The 20653-nt window shown below is 36.4% G+C and overlaps 1 protein-coding gene across 7 annotated transcripts in view; it reads right to left on the reverse strand.

The window, feature by feature from the left end:
- Positions 1–20653, reverse strand: part of OSBPL8 (oxysterol binding protein like 8) — a 162423-nt gene that overhangs the window by 81179 nt on the left and 60591 nt on the right. For 2 of the 7 annotated variants that reach the window (XM_020886126.2, XM_020886127.2), the window contains exons 2-4: positions 18246–18354; positions 8267–8305; positions 1666–1702 (exon numbers count right to left, since the gene is read on the reverse strand). In XM_020886126.2, the coding sequence (XP_020741785.1) occupies positions 1666–1702; positions 8267–8305; positions 18246–18287 (118 nt within the window). In that variant the 5' untranslated portion in view covers positions 18288–18354. Of the gene's footprint in view, positions 1–1665; positions 1703–2516; positions 2586–8266; positions 8306–18245; positions 18355–20653 lie in introns of those variants that run through there. The other 5 variants (XM_070454232.1, XM_070454231.1, XM_020886131.2 and 2 more) reach the window with 4 other exon arrangements.

Consider the following 20653-nt stretch of genomic DNA (forward strand, 5'->3'; position numbering starts at 1 on the left):
ATTACAATATAAACTCACCTCTAATATACATTATATATTTTACTGCTTATGTGCTTAAAATATATAACTATAATAAATGTCTTCTATTTCAAGTAGAAATTAAAGATCCCCATTTATAAAACCCAGGTCCTAAGAAGAACCACTTCAACTGATATTAAAAATGCAATTCTATTTCTAAAGTTCAGCAATGACAGTAAGTTCACCTAAGTCAACATTTAAATACATGAGATAATTAAAGTAACTGAAAAATGCATTAAAAATATCTACCAGGTATCATAAGTAAGGCTGAACAAGAAAACAAAAACATTTTGGGATGCATATACTTTTTCTACTTCAAAAATTTTTTTTTTAGTTTTTTGTTTTGTATTGGGGGATATCCAATTAACGTTGTGGTAGTTTTAGGTGAACAGCGAAGGGTCTACTTTAAAATTTTACTACTCTAACAATGCTATGAACTACTCAATACTATGAATTGTTACAATTAGAATAAAAATGGAATTTTAGCATATTACTTTAAATTACTTCTCTCTTTAGAATACAAAATTATAAACATACTACATCCATTATTAGAGACAAACAGTAACTGATCTAGACCGAAGTATTTTACAACTAGAAGAGATGCTGCCATTATCTCGCTAGGTCCAACCAATGAGGAAAATGAGCCCCAAAGCAGTGAACTGACTTGCAACAGTCACACCAATTATTTAGGAATAAATACGAAAACTTCCTGAATCAAGATAATTCCCACACGGGCCTTGAATAAAGTTAAAACCTTTGATATATAATGCAGGAATATTTTAATTATTTGGTTAGACTTAATTCACTGAAATGATAGCTTTATTCTGATTTTTGAAACCAGAAGATGACTACTAAACTAGTAACCAATTCTAACTCCTTGGGTATAGTTAAGATCTTAGCTTCAGACTCTTTATCTACAAAAGCTAATGCTTTATTTAAATGATCTCTGAAGTTTCATTCACATCAGTACATTTAATATGTCACAAAGCTTTGAAATTATGTATTCACGCGTCTAACTCTCCTACTAGTATATAATGATCCTTAAGGCCAACGCACATGTTTTACTCATTGTGTGTTCCCCAAAGCTAGCATAGTATCTAGTCAAAAATAGGCTTTTTCACGACATAAATTTAAAGGATGCAGCTTCTAATCCCTAGATAAAACAGGCTTCACTTATGAAATTACCAAAGTGAAAATAATTTTTTTCATAACCAGATTATCTATTATATAAAAGTTCTGACAAAAATAAAACAGTATTTCTCAATTCATATGGCAGTGAATTTGTTATACCTTATCCAGCCTCAAAGTAGTCTGATCTGTGCTTTGTGATGATTGTAGAAAGGATACTATAAAAAAGTATTAGTTCATGATTTAGGAATTAAGAATTTATAAGTGGTAAATTAGATAACTAAGTAAACAATCCATCTTTAGATAATTAAGATGTAAGTACACAAACACTATTAATCTCAGATGGACACTGACAACAGATGGGTACTGAATGATCATTTATATTCTTTATATTTCAATGCCTGAAAACACAGTAGAAGACTTAATAATCAAAACGGAAATACCATATACCTTTTGTTAGTACAATATCAAAATATTATCACGTCTGCAAACATGCCATTCAAACTTTTAACTACTTACTTGATGGCCCAAGGACATCTTTGCTATCACCAAGAAGCTTTTAAGGCAGGATAATTGAGCAGCAAACAAATAGAATCCAAACCAGGAAGAAGCAAAGTGTATCAGGATTGAAGCAGCAGTGAAACAAAAGGACAAGGAAAACAGCATTAGTTTATAAGTAGAAAGCACATGCTAATAATCATAATTTGCAAGGAATTTTCTTTTCCACGCATAAAAAGACCTTGTCTTAGTCATTATTTGATGTTTGTTCTAATTTCAGAAAATAAGGGTGGAAAGAGAAAAATGAAATCACTCAAGTATTTTGTTTTGAAAATTACTCAAGTGAAAAATTACTTCCAATTAGGATTCAAAGTATGGGTTAGGAATGATTAAAAAATCATTTAGAAATGCAAAGGAGAGCCAGAAGTTATTCATCCTTTACATTCAAGTGGTATAAAAATATGTAACGCTCATGCACTATTAAATATTAGTTCTCCGCATGCCATGAAAACACTGAATACTATGTAGAAATTCAGCCTGTTTCTTCTACAAAAAGAAAGAAGCAGTTTACTGAGCACTTATGTCAAGCATTGTGCAAAGAGCTTTTATAAAGAGACATCAATAAAGTGGAACAAATTTTTTTCTCAAATGGCAAAAAACCAAAGAGAAGAACAATAAAGTTAAGTTAGACAAAACTTCCTAGGATCCAGTAGTATCAAACGTATCATCTAGAGCTACTAGTCTTCAGGAAGATAGAAGATCAAATTCTGGAATGATTAACTTGCAATCAACCAAAAGAAACAAGAAAAAGACTGCTGACTGTTTATCTAATAACTATTTTAATAAACAATATGACACTAAATGTCACCTACAGACAAGTGTTTTGGTCTCCCTTGGCAAGAAAAGAGTCCTTAGTTCTCTTCCCTTCATTTCAAATACCAAGTGTGGATCTGCATCAGAACTAAAACAACAACAAAAACAAATAACTCCCACTGATGACATTATTGTTTGGTCTTATTTAAAGGAAATGGGAAGTCTTAACTGGTTTTGCATTCACCCTCCAAAAAACTTGCAGTAGTTTGCTTTGGGTTTCTGTTGACTCCCAGAGGGAAAATAAGCTTGGCCCTGCTACTTTCCTAAATGAAAGTTATTTCACAATGCCTTAAATTATGTTCTAATGCCTCTAAAGACATTTGCTTTATTTATTTTTCGATAGCTGCCCATTTAAGCTCATTCACGCATTTCAGTTTCACTGATAAAACTAAAAAAAAAAATACAGCTTTAGGGACAATTAAGTAATTGTGCTCAAATTCTTATTACTGAAATGGCCGTGTTATTATAGCTAGCAAGCATGTGGAAAGAGATTAAAACATTTGTGGCAGGCAACTTCTAAAATGACCCCAGTGATCCCCACTTTTTGGTGTATAATTCCTTCTCTTTGAGCATATACTGGATGTGCTGAATTGCTTCTAATAAAGAGAATTTGGCAGAAGTGAAAATGTCATTTCCAAAATCCGACTGTAACAAGACTATGACTTCCATTTTGTTTGAGGTCTCTTTCTCTCCTCTCGCTCTCTCCCCCAGACAGATCACCTCGGGGAAAACCAGCCACTGAGTCATGAGGCGATCCTGTAGAAAGGCCCAAAAAGGAAAGGAACTGCAGTCTGACAAGCCTTACGTAAGCTGGGAAGGGGCTCTTCCATCTCCCCTGACACCCTTCAGCAGCAGCTCCTTCCCCAGCTCTTGACCACAGGAAAGGTTTTGAACTAGAAACAGCTAGATGTTCTCAGATTCCTTACTCACAGAAACTGTATGGTATTAAACGCTTGTTTTCTACCACTTAATTTGGGGATGATTTGTTACATATCAATAAATAACTAAGACAATACTGGAAAACTGAAGGAGGTTAGGAAACTGACAGAGACAACTATGGCATACTTTACAAATGCTTCATAGACATCTTTGGAAAAATCTTCCTGTATTGATACAAATAATTATCCGCTTCCCTAGATTTGTCCAGTAACTTCCTAAAGGAAAGCAATGGTTCTAACCATATATACATAGCCAAGAGTATGTACTTTCACAGGGCCAGTCACATTTGAAGTTCTCAAGCTGGTGTTCTACCTAGAATAAAAGATTAAGCTCAATTTCACTGTAGAGCTGTATATAATTCTTAAATTATGTTGATTAAAAGCACTATGTCATCTGCACAGCTGTACGCCTTTCATTTTTACTCTCAGAAAAAAACCCTTAGCATATAAGCAACTTCTGAACAACTTACTTCAAACTATGTTTTCTAAAGTATTTGCTCAGGCATATCTGTGTCATATAAACCTGATTCTATTGGATTAACCCAGTATTTTTTTCAGACTAAGGCACTGGAAAATAATCGAAGGAAGCACTATCTACTCTTACCATTGATCTATCATCTATCCATGGATCCACCCACCCAAATATTCACTCAGTAGCTACTGTATAGACAGCTATCACTTTAGAGGAACAGAGCAGTGAATAACAAAAATTCTGCCCTTGTGGGAGTTACGTCTAGTGGGAAAGATAAACAACAACATGATAAACAAGTAGAGTTTTGTTGTATATCATATAGTATAAACACTAAGGAAAAATAAGCAGGAAATGAAGACATATAAAATGTTAGGGAAGATGGAGAAAGTTTTATACAGGGTGGCCTTAGGGAGGCTTCACCACAAAGCTGACTGAATAAAATGAGGACACTTCCCATAAGGACATGAGGGGAAGAGTACTGCAGGGAGCAGGAAGATCAAGGCGCGAGCAGAGGACTCGGATGGGAGCAAGCCTGGAGCGTCTGGAGAACAGTGAAAAGGTCAGAGGACTGGAACACATGCAAGTAGGAGAGTGGAGGATGAGGTCAAAGAAGTAAACGGCTTCAGGACTTCATGGGACCTAGTCAAGACTTTCTGTTTTATTCTGGGTGAGTTAGGAAGCCACTGGATGGTTCTGAGAAAGGGAGTACCATATATGAGAATGTTATAACAGGACTGCTCCAGCTGCTGTGCTGAGAACAGGTCAGAGGAATAAGGGTACTATCAGTTCAGAAGTTACAGCAGTATTACAGGGGAGAGATGATGGAAACTTGGACCACGATGGGAGCAGTGAGAGGGATGAGAAGTAGTTAAATTCTAAATATATTTTGAAAGTGAGGTCAACAGAATTTCCAAATAGGCCAAGTATGAGGTAAAAGAAAAAAGGAATCAAAATCAAGTCAAGTGTTGGACTTTGAGCACCTGGAAGGATGGAACTGCCATCATCTGAGATGGAAAAGATGGTAGGACAAGCTCATTTACAGGGAGAAATGTAACTACAATCATCCCTTGGTATCCAGAGGTTACTGGTTCCAAAACACCCCCCACCCCCATCCCAGAGCAATACCAAAATCTGTGGATGCTCAAGTCCCTTTTTTAAAATGGCGCAATATTTGCATATAACCCATGTACATCCTCCTATATACTTTATATCACCTCTAGATTACTTATAATATCCAATACAAAGTTAATACTAAGTCAGTAGTTGTAAATACAATGAAAATGCTATATAAATAGCTGCTAGCATGTGGCAAGTTCAAGTTTTACTTTTGGGGACTTTCTGGAATTTTTCCCCCCAAATATTTTCCAACTGCAGATGGCTGGATCCATGGATGTAGAACCCTCAGTTTTATATGGAAGGCCAACTGTCTCTCAGTTTGGAACAGGTTAAGTTTAAAACGTCTGTCAGACATCCGAATCAAAATATCAAGTAGGCAGTTGGACATGCAGACCTGCATGTCCAGGTACATGTATAGGGAATGGTCTAGGAATAGTATAAATTATGTATGTGTGAGAGTTAGGGTATATGATCTGAATGGTTTCATCACAGGAGATTAGAAAACGCACCAGAAACAGGCACCAGAAAACTTGTATTATAATGGAACAGCAACAGAACCAAGAGTCACTCTGAAACATTACAAACAGAAGCAGAAGACACAAGGAAAATTGAGGGTCACTTCAGAAACCTTTCCCAGAGGATGTGATGTAGATAAAAAGGCACTAGACTGAGACGCAAGTGAAATCATCTCTCAGAATTATTTCCAAGTGACGCTAATTGGGAAATGAGACATTATTAAAGATTACATATTAATTTTACCAAGTAACTGACATAACTGAAGACTTCTACACACTGCTGACCTACACACTACACTTCTTATTCTTACTGCTTTTAGGACTTGGGCTTAATTTGTGCAGTTCCATGTTGTGTAACACACAAAGACAATATGAAAATACTGATGTTGAAATGCTCTGTACAAGTACCTTTTAAGGTAATTCAAACAATAAAAAACTAGCCACTCTTCTTGGCTTTTGTTAAGAGAACCAAAATACTACTAAAATTTCAAAAAAAATCTAGGAACTTCTCAGCTCGTTCAGAAAAAGACCACTAAGGTATGATAGAACAATGTCCTCTCTCTGAGCAACTCAGCATGTTTATCATCAACCTCTGAACAATGTCCACACAGTCATCATCTCAATTTTTTTTATCATATAAATAAATTCTCTACTTCAGCAGAAAGCATTAGCTGACAAATAATAAAAGAGTAAAATGCCTAGAATTTGTTAACTTAGAATTCATTAGTATATTGTATACATAGTATATACTAACAGTACTTTAAAGAATGAAATATAGCCATTATCTAAATCTTTACTGATTTTAGTTTTAAAATTTCAGGAAAAGAGCACAATGCAAAAAAATGTGATTTTATTTTAATATATTTCTAAGTATTTGCCATGTCATCCATAATTAGCATAAAACTTGCAATCTTTAAGAAATATAAAGGGAGAAGTAGAAATTCATAATCATACCCTTCATTCTAAGAAACCACTCAGTCCTAAACAATCCAGGACAGACGGCCACTCTCTCTAAATATAATACAGAAACAATACCAAGAGATCTATAGCTTGATTCCATTGCCTTTAGCACAGCACCTCCCTCTTTTATCAACTTGACCTAAGTTTGCCTGGAAAATCCCACGGACAGAGAAGCCTGGCAGGCAACAGTCCATGGGTCGCAAAAGAATCAAACATGATTTAGTGACTAAACAACAAAACAACAAAAAATCTGTTGAGCTTAAGAGAAAGTCCAAATAGCTTATCAACCACTGATATAAGTAGAGTTCAAAATAAACTTGCAAGCAGATGACACCTCTTTCCTCAATACTGCTGATCAAGTTGCACTTAAAGAAGCGATCCTGCTTCAGTGGGCTCTCAGAAGCCACAACTCTAAAGAAGGGGTATATAAAGCATCTTAAGACTGCTCTCTTTAGCGTTATCTTCGGCTCTTAGAGTAAGCAACTTTAGTGGGGAATATACTATGCAGTTGAAATCTTTTTGTCCTATACACAGGACTCATTACACGTAAATGAATTTTTTCATATTCCTACAATCATCTGCAAAACACACATGTCCACATTTTACTCCTGAGTTTTGCAGGAGAGATTTTAAGGGAATATTTTTCTGGGACTAGAGTTTATCACTGTTAGAGAATATGATCCGTTCTGCCAGGCAGTTGCATTTTTGATACAGCAATTCCACTACTAGGAATGCATACTAAGATGATCATTCAAAATGTTTAAAAAGATGTGTTCAAAGATATTTATCCCATCATTTAGGGTAAATGATATACTTAAAACATGGAATTAAATAAATAATAATATATTCACATAATAAAATACTATGTAGTCATAATAGTTTGGTTTTATTTTTTCAGGGACTGGAAAACATCCATTACGTATTGGCTTTTAAAAGCAGGTTATACTGAATCACTTTGCTGTATGGCAGAAATTAACACAACACTGTAAATCAACTATACTTTGGTAAAATAAATTTTTCTTAAAGCACTGAAACAGAAATTTGTACGCTATGACCCCACTTTTATAAAATTTCATGTGTAAGATATACACATGAATACACTGAAGAAGTGAAAGTCACTCAGTTGTGTCTGACTCTGAGACACCATGGACTATACAGTCCATGTAATTCTCCAGGCCAGGATACTGGGGTGGGTATCCTTTCCCTTCTCCAAGGAATCTTCCCAATCCAGGGATCAAACCTAGGCCTCCCACATTGCAGCTAGATTCTTTACCAGTTGAGTCACAAGGGAAGCCCAAGAATACTGGAGTGTGTAGCCTATACTTTCTCCAGCGGATCTTACCAACCCAGGGATCAAACCATGGTCTCCTGCATTGCAGGCGGATTATTTACCAACTGAGCTATCAGAGAAGCCCTGACATCTGAGCACTTAAGAAAGAGGCCACCAAAAAACAACAGTGGTTATCTCTAGAAAATAAATTTTATTTACTATATTTTTCTTTATTGTTTAATTATGCCATTGTTATGTATTATTTTTATAATCAAAAAAGATTAAATGTATTTACATATTGGGCAAATGAAAATGCAATTTTTAAAGTAAGCTTTTCAATTTACATTAGCTACTTTTTATAATAACATAATCATCTAAGATTAAACATAGTAGAAAATGCATTTTAAGAATATAACTTGAAATCCTAAAAAAATTCAAAAATGTTAACATTTTGAACATGGCACCATGTATTACTCACTGTCTCTGGAACTTCAGCAACTTCTGAATATGGCAAGATCTAAAAAAAAGACAAATTTTCTCAGGCAGTAATTTAACTTTGTATAATCTGAATCTGGAGAGCACTCACAGTTTATCGAAGGAATTAAGTGCTTCATTAATCGTTTAAAAAGTGGCAAAAAAAGAAAAAAAAAGATCAATAGTATGTTTACACTGAAACTAAACCTTTAAAAAAAATTCCGAGACTTCAGGAAATTACAGTCAGTCTACCAATCTGTCAAGTCTTCTCTGGCATGTTTTGGGGCCTCCTTGCATATGTTTAATTATATCAGCCTTCCCACCACGCCAGCCCTCTCTTGCTTTAGTTTCTAAAACACTCCGCCGTTCTGGCTTCCTTTCTAACGTCCCACCTCCACTCTGTCCTCTGCCCAGTAAAACTCGAGAGCTTCACCACGCTCAGTCCTCCAATACCTGTGGTTTTCTTTCTATCTGCTCTCTTACCGAAGGTTCCATTCACACTCAAGGCTCATCTCAGACAACTTCCAAGTTTCTTCTTCAGACCTAGCCTATTTCCAAAACTTTATCCTAAAACATTGCTACCAGTATGTTCAAACATTATTGCAAATTAACTTCTGGTTCTAAAATTCTGTTAACAATCTTTAGTATCTCCAGATCCCTCTATACTAGAAATTGCCAAAGACTCCAAAGAGTTGCTGTTTATATGGATTATACCCATTCATATTTGCTGAATTAGAAATTAAAAGTGAGAAATTCACTATCTTTGCTAGCTGATCACAGGCAATGTCACAGTGATAAGCCAAGCTGATAGTTTACATTCTTTTCCATAATCATGTGATGAAATGGCATTTTACTTCTGTAGTCTCCTCCCCAAAACCCAGTCTAATCATGAGAAAAGTATCAGACAATTCCTAGTTGAGTGACACTCAAAATATCTGCCTAGAACACCTCAAAAATGTCAAGATTATCAAAAACAAGTAAACTCTAAGCAATTTTAACTTCTAAGAGGACCTTATGGAGATGTGATGACTAAATGTAAAGTGCTACCTGATGGGATTCACACACATAGAAAAAGAATATTAGGTAAAAACTAAGGAAATCTGAAACAAAGAGCAAAATATGGACCTCAGGTAATAATGTATCAGTATGGATTCATTAACTGTATCAAATATACCAGACTATTATGTTAATAATAGAGGAAGGAAACTGAGTACAAGCTATATGGAATTCTTTACTACATTCACAATTTTTCTGTAAGCCGAAAACTCTCATAAAAAAATGAAGTTTGTTTAAATTAAAAAACCACTGCTTAGGAAAAAAATTAAACGAAGAAAATCTGGAAACACAAGCATACACAAGCATACACTCCATTAGCCAGATGAGCAATGACATCACACTTCATGCAGTCTTGGGTAAAAGGTGCACTATACATTCACGAGAATGAGAAACAAAGCACATAACATCAAGTACCATGGTATTACTACGGAAACAATGTAGACCTCACAGACTCTCTGAAAAGATCTTGAGTTCCATAGTCCTGGGAACACACTGAGAAAAATCTCCAAACATAATGGAAATACAAAAGATTTCTGACTTGGAATTTCTGCTTAAGTACTGTATAAAACACTGGTTATTTCTTCTACTTTTTCAGAGTTAACCCTGTCTTCAATTTTGCTCCCCAAACGTATTAGAGTCCCATCATATACCGGGAAAATGTTTACATTATTCAACTTATAAGAGAATCAAGGATAACTTTTAAAAGTCAAAAAAAAAAAAAAAAAAGAGGAAGACATACTAAGAATCTAAGCACTCAAAAACAGAAAATGCTGAGTAATATTTTCCCACTTGGGCAGTTCAAACATTACAAATATTTAAGTATATTTAACTACTGCTATTAATTTATGCTCCTATTGAATTAACAGATCTAAGTGATGATAATCAATGGCCATGAAAATATTTTAAGGTACTGATACATAAATTTGTATGCTATGACCCCACTTATAAAACCTCATGTGTAAGATATACACATGAATACACTTAGGAAAGAGGCCACCAAAATAATAACAGTGGTTACCTCTAGAAAATAAATTTTATTATATTTTTCTTTATTGCTTAAATATGCCACATTGGTATGTGTTATTTTTTATAGTCAAAAAAGATTAAATGTATTTACATACTGGACAAATGAAAATGAATTATATGCCTCCTGATGGTAATACACAACACCATCAATGAATTATTGTCAAAAAAAACCCTGAACCTGAATCTGTGCAAGCCTCAGGTTAAAACTGTCTACTGACCAATTTGCAAGAAATAAGTAACTGAAGAACACATTAAACAATGACCATGGGGGAAAATCCAGATTGTGGGAAACCTACAGGACGAACTACCTTATTTCTTCAATAAATTGAAAACAAAAATTAAAACTGAAAAGGAAGAATCAAAAACAGATGCAGGAGAAACTTAAAAGATTAAAAAAGACAAAGTGACTTATCAACCAAGCCCAGTATAACGACAACAAAACTAAATTTAAGCAATAACTAAATATTTGATATTAAAGAATTACTTTTTTTAGAGTAAGCGGTATTTATGGTTAAAGTTTTAAAGAAAAGTCTTTACATTTTAGAGATTATACTGAAATACTTATGAATAAAATGATACATATGGGATTTTCTCAAAAAAAAAAAAAAGAGAGGTGGGAAGGCAGGAGTATACATGAACAAGACTGACCTGAACTAATAATGCTGAGGATTAGTGATGGGCACATTAGGATTCACTGTACTAGTTTCTCTTATTTTTTAAGCATGTTTGAGGGCGCTCCCTACTGGCCCAGTGGTGAAGAATCCGCCTGCTGGTGCAGGGCACCTGGTCTGAGAAGATCCCACATGCCGTGGGGCAGCTAAGCCCATGGACCACAGTCACTGAAGCCCACGCACCCTAGAGCCCATGCTCTGCAACGACAGAAGCTCCCGCCGCAGCCAGAGAGCAGCCCCAACCGCCACAACGAGAGAAAGCCCTCACGCGGCGAGGGAGACCCAGCACAGCCAAGCACATGCATGCACTCGAAACTCGACATTTTAATAGAGACCGCAAGGAAGGTCTCTATTATCATTCTTGTATGTGTAATTAAACTGCTACAGTTAGCAAATGGTTATTAGGAAGATGAAACTATTTTAATATAAAAGACAATGAGTACGTAGGTAATAAATTGCTGACTAAAATTTCTAGTTATTTTATTATTTTACATAAGAAGATCTCTGCCACCTGAGAATTTACCTAATTCAGCACCTTAATCTAACTGGCAATTCCTTAGGTGAGATGCCCCACCAGACTACCTGATTTCGGATTATTTGGCAATAGGACCCACATCATTAGGCTGGGATGCACCAGAGGTTAGTACTATGACAGTGATAGGCAGAATGGCCTCCCAAAAAGGTCCACATCCCGAGAATTCCCTGGCAATCCAATGGTTAGGACTGCGTGCTCGCACTGCTAAGGGCTCAATCCCTGGTCAGGAAACTAAAATCCCACAAGCTGAGCTGCCAAAAAAAAAAAAGACAACAAAAAAAGATAGTAGGATCTGTGAATGTTCAGAAGCCTTAGGATCTGTGAATGTTACTTTACATGAGGCAAAGGACTCTGCAGATGTGATTAAGTTAAAAATCTTGAGATAGAGCAATTATCCTGGATTACCTGAGTGGACCCAAAGTAACCCCAAGGGTCCTGACAAGAAGAAGACAAGAAGGTGAGTGTAGCAGGAGACGTGACAACAAAGGCTGAACAGGAGGGAGAAGCCACGAGTCAATGAAGACTGCTACCTCCAGATATCAACAAAAAGAAACGGACAGTGCCCTTAAAGCCTCCAGAATGAACACAACATCTTTTTAGACTTCTAATACCCAGAACTCTAAGATAATCAGTTACTGCTGTTTTAAGACTAAATCTGTGGTAACTTGTAGCAACAAGGAAACTAGCACGATGACCTGAGCTACCTTTTGAGAAACGGAGCTTCCTGCAACTACACGAGTGCATGCCGAGGCCGGATGACCTGCTGTCAGGGGATGCTGCGGACAGAGTCCTTACGTTAGACAGACTATTAGACTAACGGATTCCTAAAAGTTCCCACAAAGACTAAGGCGGAAAAGTAGCCACAGGACTCAGAGGTTTACAAAAGGCTCTGCTGATAGCATAATCTTTGTTAAAGATGAAAAGAAAAGGCCTCTCACCAGCCCGGGTTGGATGCATGAGACAAGTGCTTGGGCCTGGTGCACTGGGAAAACCCAGAGGGATCGGGTGGAGAGGGAGGTGGGAGGGGGGACTGGGATGGGGAATACATGTAAATCCATGGCTAATTCATGTCAATGTATGACAAAAACCACTACAATATTGTAAAGTAATTAGCCTCCAACTAATAAAAATAAATGAAAAAAAAAGAAAAGGCCTCTATAAGGCAATCATGAAGTATATAAGCATTAGTCGAACACTTAGCAGGCAGGTCTCAAACAGTATTCAAATACTAGATGAGCATATGTACCAAATTTGGTGACCCATTTATTATAGATAAGAAACTTCATAGCCTATCTCCCTGCATTTCCACTTTGGGGTGAGAAGGGGGATCTAGTAACAACCAAGTGCCATTGTACAAGAATACTTTATGAGGATTATTAATCTACATGTGTATAATCTATCATTAGACTTGAATGCATAAATGTCTTAAAGGTCAGTTACTGAGAAACTGTGTACCAAAAATACTGTCCTTATAAATCCAGGAGATCTTTCCAATCCAGGGATCAAACCCAGGTCTCCCTCATTGCAGCCAGATTCTTTACCATCTGAGATACCAGGGAAGCCCCCAAACAAAAACATACAATATACTAAAGCAATAACGGTAATGAAGAAGCTAAATGAATGGTACAGTTGACCCTTGAACATGTGGGTGTGAACTACACAGCTCCATTTACAGGCAGACTTCTTTCAGCAGTGTTTTACCACAGTGCTACAGATGAGTGGTCTGCTGAATTGCAGACACCAAAGGACCATGGTTCCATATCAAGTGTCGGAAGCTCTACCCCAAACCACCTCCAAGCATTTAAGAGTCAACTATATTTAAACAAGAGAATAAAAATAACAACATTTAAAATATGTGACCTGCTCAAAAATAATACTTAATGTTACCAAAAATTGGCAGTTTCCTTGATTTACATGCCACATACACAAGCTGTATGCTGTCATCAAACGTTCCATATATATAGTAGCCATACTTCTTAGAATATGATTTAAAGCACTCAGTAAATGCTAATAAAATACCAATTTTACTTTATGAGCACTAAATCAGTCATCGGTAAAAATTCATCTAGTAAATATAAAACTCAAAAGTTTCAGGAAGCTAGGCCCCTCAAGAAGATACTTACTCATTTACTACAGTCTAAGAATTACTGAGCTAAATCATCTTTGCAGTTCTTTCCACTTCAGAAAGCATATGATTCAAAGTGTCCAATTTAATTAGAATCTTAAGTTTCTCAATTGAGAGTCCCTAGTAACACTACAAGCACCAATACTTTGGCCATCTCATGCGAAGAGCTGACTCACTGGAAAAGACCCTGATGCTGGGAGGGATTGGGGGCCGGAGGAGAAGGGGACAACAGAGGATGAGATGGTTGGATGGCATCACCGACTCGATGGACATGAGTTTGAGTAAACTCTAGGAGTTGATGATGGACAGGGAGGCCTGGCGTGCTGTGGTTCATGGGGTCGCAAAGAGTTGGACACGACTGAGCAACTGAACTAACTAATACTACTACAAAGATTTCTACATGTTTTTAAAATTTTATTCTCTTCTAAAAAGTCGTTTATATAATCACTTTTTAATACAACAAAAGATCTTGACCTTTAAGAGACTTTATAACATAGTTTTCTCTGGTAATAGCATAGTATACAAGACATTCAAAAGACAGGACTTTTCTTAATGTAAGGAATTTTTTTTAATCTACTTCACTTATTTGGTTTACCTCAATCTATTTATAAATATTTGACCCCTGCACTTAAAGGATTTCTCAGTAGTTAATTATGAAAGTGTTATGAATTCTGCACTTTTACAAAATATTTTAATACATATGTTAAATGTAAATGTGTTCTGAAGTATATTTAGTATAAAGATGCAATTCATATTTTTTAGTATTTACTACTTAAGACATACAACACTACCACAAAAACAGAACTATAAACAATAAATAAGCAAATGAATGTTTTAAAAATAGGAAGCATAATCTCATGTAGAAGAAGAAAATTAAGTGGACACTAAAGTCAACTGAGTCCCAGCTTTCACCACCTCCACCAAGACTACAAGTCGTCTCAGTCAGTATCTGTATCTCTCACTCTTCTAAATCATCTCATATCCTGCTTCCAGATTCATCCTGTCCACCTTCATAAAACTATTCAGTGACATACCACTGTCTACAGAATCAAAATCTGTAGTTCAAAATCCCTGGTCTGACACTCAAAGACTTCCATAAGTTTGGTCTCTATCTGCCACACTGATCATTATTCTTGCAAACAACATTCAGTTCAGTTCAGTAGCTCAGTAGTGTCCGACTCTTTGCGACCCCATGAACTGCAGCATGCCAGGCCTCCCTGTCCTTCACCAGCTCCTGGAGTTTACCCAAACCCATGTCTATTGAGTCGGTGATGCCATCCAACCATCTCATCCTCTGTCGTCCCCTTCTCCTCCTGCCCTCAATCTTTCCCAGCATCAGGGTCTTTTCAAATGAGTCAGTTCTTCGCATCAGGTGGTCAAAGTATTGGAGTTTCAGCTTCAATTATCAGTCCTTCCAATGAACACCCAGGACTGATCCTCCTTTAGGATGGACTGGTTTGATCTCCTTGCAGTCCAAGGGACTCTCAAGAGTCTTCTCCAACACCACAGTTCAAAAGCATCAATTCTTCAGTGCTCAGCTTTCTTTGTAGTCCAACTCTCACATCCATACATGACTGCTGGAAAAACCATAGCCTTGACTAGACAGATCTTTGTTGACAAAGTAATGTCTCTGCTTTTTAATATACTGTCTAGGTTGGTCATAACTTTCCTTTCAAGGAATAAACAATATTACCTTCCAATTTTTCTATGCATTTTCCCCTGAATAAACCCTGTGCAATTAATTCAGCTTTTAGCCTTGCCTCTTGCCATCCTCCCTTCCTAGAATGCTCTCCTTCCTCGTTTTCAATCCCGTGACCCCTATACCCTATTCATAGTTTGTGTTCTCTTAAGAAACTTTTTCTAACTACCCCAGTGTGTGGCAACCACCCAATTTTCACAACTTGTATAACTACGCCTTATGTCCCTCATTTGACACTTAAAAAAAAATGCTTATTACTGCCTTATCTATCCAGCCCTGTATCTAGTCTTCTCAAAACAAACATAATTCAGACAGACTACATTTTATATCTCTTAACATCCCCTTCACTGGCCACAGCACTTTGCACAAAGACTGCACTCAAAAGAAGCTAACTAATACTATCTTAAAAACTAGTGCACACAATTAGGTTTTATACAACACTGCCACCACATACTGACATGTTGCTTTATATTTTCAAAGAACTTTCTGGTTTCACTAGATCACACTGTCCCTCCCAAGTAGGCAGGATGAGTATTCTTGTTTATGTATTTCTCACTGAAGTAGAATAGTTGCCTCAATATTTTAGATGGTAAAAATGAGATTCAGAGAAAGTACAAATCCAAAATTACTCAACAGCCCGGGACTTTTAGAAATGGGTTTTGTTGCCTGTTCTGCCTCTAATTATTTATCTTTTTGGAGAAAAGGCTGAATATTAATAGTTATGTTAACAATAGCCATACTAGCTGTTGCTTACTGGATATTTATAAAATGTGCACAGATGTGTAAAAAGGCATTTTATAGATATATTATGTCAATTAAAACTCAAGTAAATATTAAGTAGATATTACTACTAATCTGTATTTAAAACCTGAGGAAAGCTGGAAACCCTGAGCACGTAGCTAAGTGCCAGAGCTCAGATTTTAACACACAGCCAGACATCTGCAAAGCCCATGTTCCTGCCCACCTCCCTCAGATCTAAACTGACTAGCTGAGGCCATGCAGTTCAAAGGTGATATTTCATTAATAGATAACTCAAAGGTGGACCTCAAGATTAGTTTTGAATAGAGAAAAGTTCAGTAGTTCACACTGAAATCAGTGGTATTACTGTTTCTAAAATAAGCTACAATATTTCACCAAAGAAACAATGAAGAAGAAGAAAATTGATCTCACTGAGTTTTAAGTAACTTCCTCTAACCTCTCAATATCAATAGAATTAAGAATAAAAAATGAATTAAACTTTAGCAGTACAGTGCAGACATTCTGGTATAGAATTTAATACTGTTTACTTAGATACTAAGTTTAAAAAGATAACAATAAATTTTAAGCAATTCTATCCAGAAAGACAGGTATGATGTAATCAACATATTAGAGGCAAAGGAAAGTATTTAGGGACAGAACTCAGTTGCATCATTTAAGCTGTAGCTTTTAGAGAAGATAATTAACCTCCCTGAGCCTATTTCCCTCTTTAAAAGTGAGGATAAGCAAATATCTACTTTTAACGGCTGTTGTGAAGACAGTCTGAAAAAGTGTATACCCAGAAAACAGCAATTGCTATTACTGATACTTATAACCAAAAAATTTAAAATATTTTAGCCAAAAGTAAACCTTCAGAAAGTCCATTACATAAGACATAAGTCTTTACATAAGTCCATTACATAAGTCTTTACATAAGAAAATATTTATGGTAAAGTAAATAGTATGTTCCAAGAAAGGCTTTCATCTCTTTTTTTTTTTTGAAGACATAGTGAAAACAAAATAACCTACCATTGGTTTTCCATTTAAAATCGGCGTTACAATAACCTTCTTCATAAACCAAGTTCCGTCCATGTCCATTTTATTCTCTATTAACAAGCTATCATTTTAAAATTTAACTTTTTCTGACCATTAAAGAAACAAGTTTGAACCAGAAATTCAGGAGAGGGTGGAACCAAGTTAACGCAAGTAAGCAGAACTGCATTTTGCTATCAATCATTACTGATCCTACACTGGAGCCTGAACAAAGAACATTCACTAAATTAAGATTCACAAACATAATCAATTTAGCAGTGACTTTCAACTTCACAGCAGTATGAAAGAAAAGCTGGCATGTGCATTATTTCAATATTGTAACTATCAAAGAATCTACCACCTAACAAACCACAGAGCCATCAGCTGGCTACACTTTACACAGCTGGCTTCAGCTGGCACATTTACTTTAGGTAGTACAAACATTCCTCATAAAGAGTCTATAAAACAATATTTAATGGCATCTTTAAAACTGCAACAAGAAAAATGAAAATGAAATGATCCCTGAGCAAAATGTTTCTATGCATGACAAGGCATCATTTAATTTACCCCTCTGGTTAATTTTTATTTTTATACTTACTGGAGAAGGTACACTTATAACCACCACCCATACCTAAGTGTTTTAATTTCAGAATACAACTCAATCACAGACAGCAATACTTATTAAATCTTCATACTTCTATAGAAAGAGTATGTGTGGTAACATATATTAATGATTATATCTTAATTCTTTCATTCTGTCCACAGTTGCACAATTTAAGATTTCCAGGCATTTAATTTTCTCAGTTGTGAATAACCTCTTGATTTCAATAAGACAAAGTTTCTTGAGGAAAGCACAAACACAAACTATTGTATCAATATGTCTTACTATATGGCCAGGAAAGCAAGGAAAAAGAGGTAGGAGATAGGGTGGAAATGGCAGAAAACTGGGTTATGCTTCAACAAGCTTTAAACTACCTATAATTTTTATATCAACTTTTTTGGAAGTTCGTTTTAAATACATTTGAAAAATAAAATGATGGCTTAAATCAAACACTTCCCAATACAGACGGTAGTACCTTATCATGCTGTATTTGAATCACTCACCAAAGTTCGGTCAGGTTCTCCATCTGCCAAACTTGCCTCCATAGTGAAAGAAGATAGGGTTACACTTCTCTTTCCATTAATGTTTAGCCATCCTGTAAACTTGGAAATCCTAGAAGAAGAAAATCAGACACATTAGTTCTGGTATAAAACTGTGATAAGTGGAAAATAAAACATCAAGTATACAAGGATGGAGATACCATTTTAGGCTGAGCTTATCAGGAAAATTTAATAATGGAGAAACAGATTTTGACCTGGGCCTTGAAGAATGGTAAAAGTTCAGAAAAAAATGAATGACAACATTCCAAGTGAAGAGGAAAACCAAGAGCCAGGTTAAAGATATGAGACTGTTCAAAATTTGAAAATATGCTTAAACCTACTTATAACTGAGGAAATAAAATCAGATTCTTTTTCATTATTACACTGGCAAAAACCAAGTGTGCTACCATCCAATGCTGGCACAAATGTGGGAAAACAGATGCTCTCAAACACTTTTGTGAATAGAATGTAAACTGAAACAATTTAGGAGAGGACAATTTAATGAGAGAACATAATATATAAAAAACTTTGTGCTTCTGAATTTTTCATTTTTACAATGAATATCTATTATTTTTATACTTATTTTTAAGTCTTAGAATTATGTCTTCACAAGTCTTTTCCTTTGAGCTTTTCAACAAAGCCTCCAAGATGAACTCCTATAATAATTATATATATCCAGAAGTCTCTAATAATTCTTTCTTAAAACAATTAACAAAATTAAAACCAAAAAATAGGTAGATTTCTAGTCATTTCTTGGAGTTCCAAATCATTTTCTTGTTTTTGCAAGTATAAAAGGCTGCACTGAAATATAAATACAGGATGATCATCCTGTGGATAAGAGTCAGCATCTTTCCCCAGCCAACCCTATCACTGTCCAATGGGCTCACAACGTTGCCATGGTGGTAGGGATGAAGGTCATGCACGGGTTCAGCAGCATGAACCTCCACTCACCAAGGCCAGTCGGCTACTGTCACTGTTGAGCGTCAAATCTGCCTGCAGCAGAGACCTACACTGAGCCCCAGTGTGGCACTATTCCCCGGGGTGATCAGCCAGCTACCTGCAACACGCTGATTACACTGACTTCTGGCTCCCCTGGTGGCGCAGATGGCAAAGAATCTGCTTGCAGTGGGGGAGACCCAGGTTCAATCCCTGGGTCAGGAAGATCCCCTGGAGAAGGGAATGGCAACCCACTCCAGTATTCTTGCCTGGAGAATTCTACAGACAGAGGAGCCAGAGCCTGGAGAGCTACAGTCCATGTGGTTACAAAGAATCAGACAAGACTTAGCAATTAACACACTATCATGGAAGGGGCAGTGCTTTATTCTAGCTGAAACAGACACTTACTCTGTATATAGATTTGCCTTTCCTGCACAAAATGCTTCTGCCAAAACTATCCACAGACTTACAGAATGCCTTATCTACCTTCTCCCATTATTCTATAAAGCCTGCTGCTGACCAAGGAACTCATTTCACAGCAAAAAACAAAAAAGAATAAGTGTGGCAATGGCCTAGGGAATTCACTGGTCTTACTATAATCTGTATCATCCAGAAACAGCCGGCTTGATAGAACAGTGGCATGACCTTTTGAAGCCTCAGCCAGAACACCAGCCAGGTGGCAATACCTTGCACGCCTGGGCAAAGATCCCCCAAAAGTTCTACGTGCTATGAACATCCAATATATGGTGCTGCTTGTTGCATAGCCAAGATTCACAGGTCCAAGAATCAGAGGAAACAGAAGTGACACCATTTATTGGCCCACAAGCAAAAATTTTTATTTTATCATTATCACAATGTTGTGCTAGCTTCTGATGTACAGCAAAGATTCAGATATAAACATATAATACCCACACATACTCTTTTCCGTTATGGTTTATTAGAGGACGCTGAATACACTTCCTTCTGCTATAGAGTAGGACCCTGCTGTTTATCCATTTTGTACACAGTAGGTTGAATCTGCTAAGCGCAAACGCCTCACTTATCTGCCCCCACTCCCCTCCCCCCTTTGGTGACCGTACGTAGGTTTGTCTTCTGTATCTGTGAGTCTGTTTCTGTTTCCTAAGTGAGTTCATGCCCTATTTTAGATTTCACATATAGGTGGTATCATGTGGTATTTCTTTTTCTGACTTCACTTAGCATGATAATCTTTAGGCCTATCCATGAGGCTGCAAATGGCATTATTCCATTCTTTTTTTAAATTTCATTCTTTTTTATAGCTAAGCAGTGTTCCACTGTGTATATATACCACATCTTGACCCATTCATCAGTAGATGGACATGTAGGTTGCTTCCATGACTTGGCTATTGTAAAATGCAATTAGAGTTTTATCCAGACATATATCCAGGAGTAGGATTCCTGGATCTTATGGTAACTCT

This window comes from Odocoileus virginianus, chromosome 24 (assembly GCF_023699985.2).
Source record: "Odocoileus virginianus isolate 20LAN1187 ecotype Illinois chromosome 24, Ovbor_1.2, whole genome shotgun sequence".
NCBI lineage: Eukaryota > Metazoa > Chordata > Mammalia > Artiodactyla > Cervidae > Odocoileus > Odocoileus virginianus.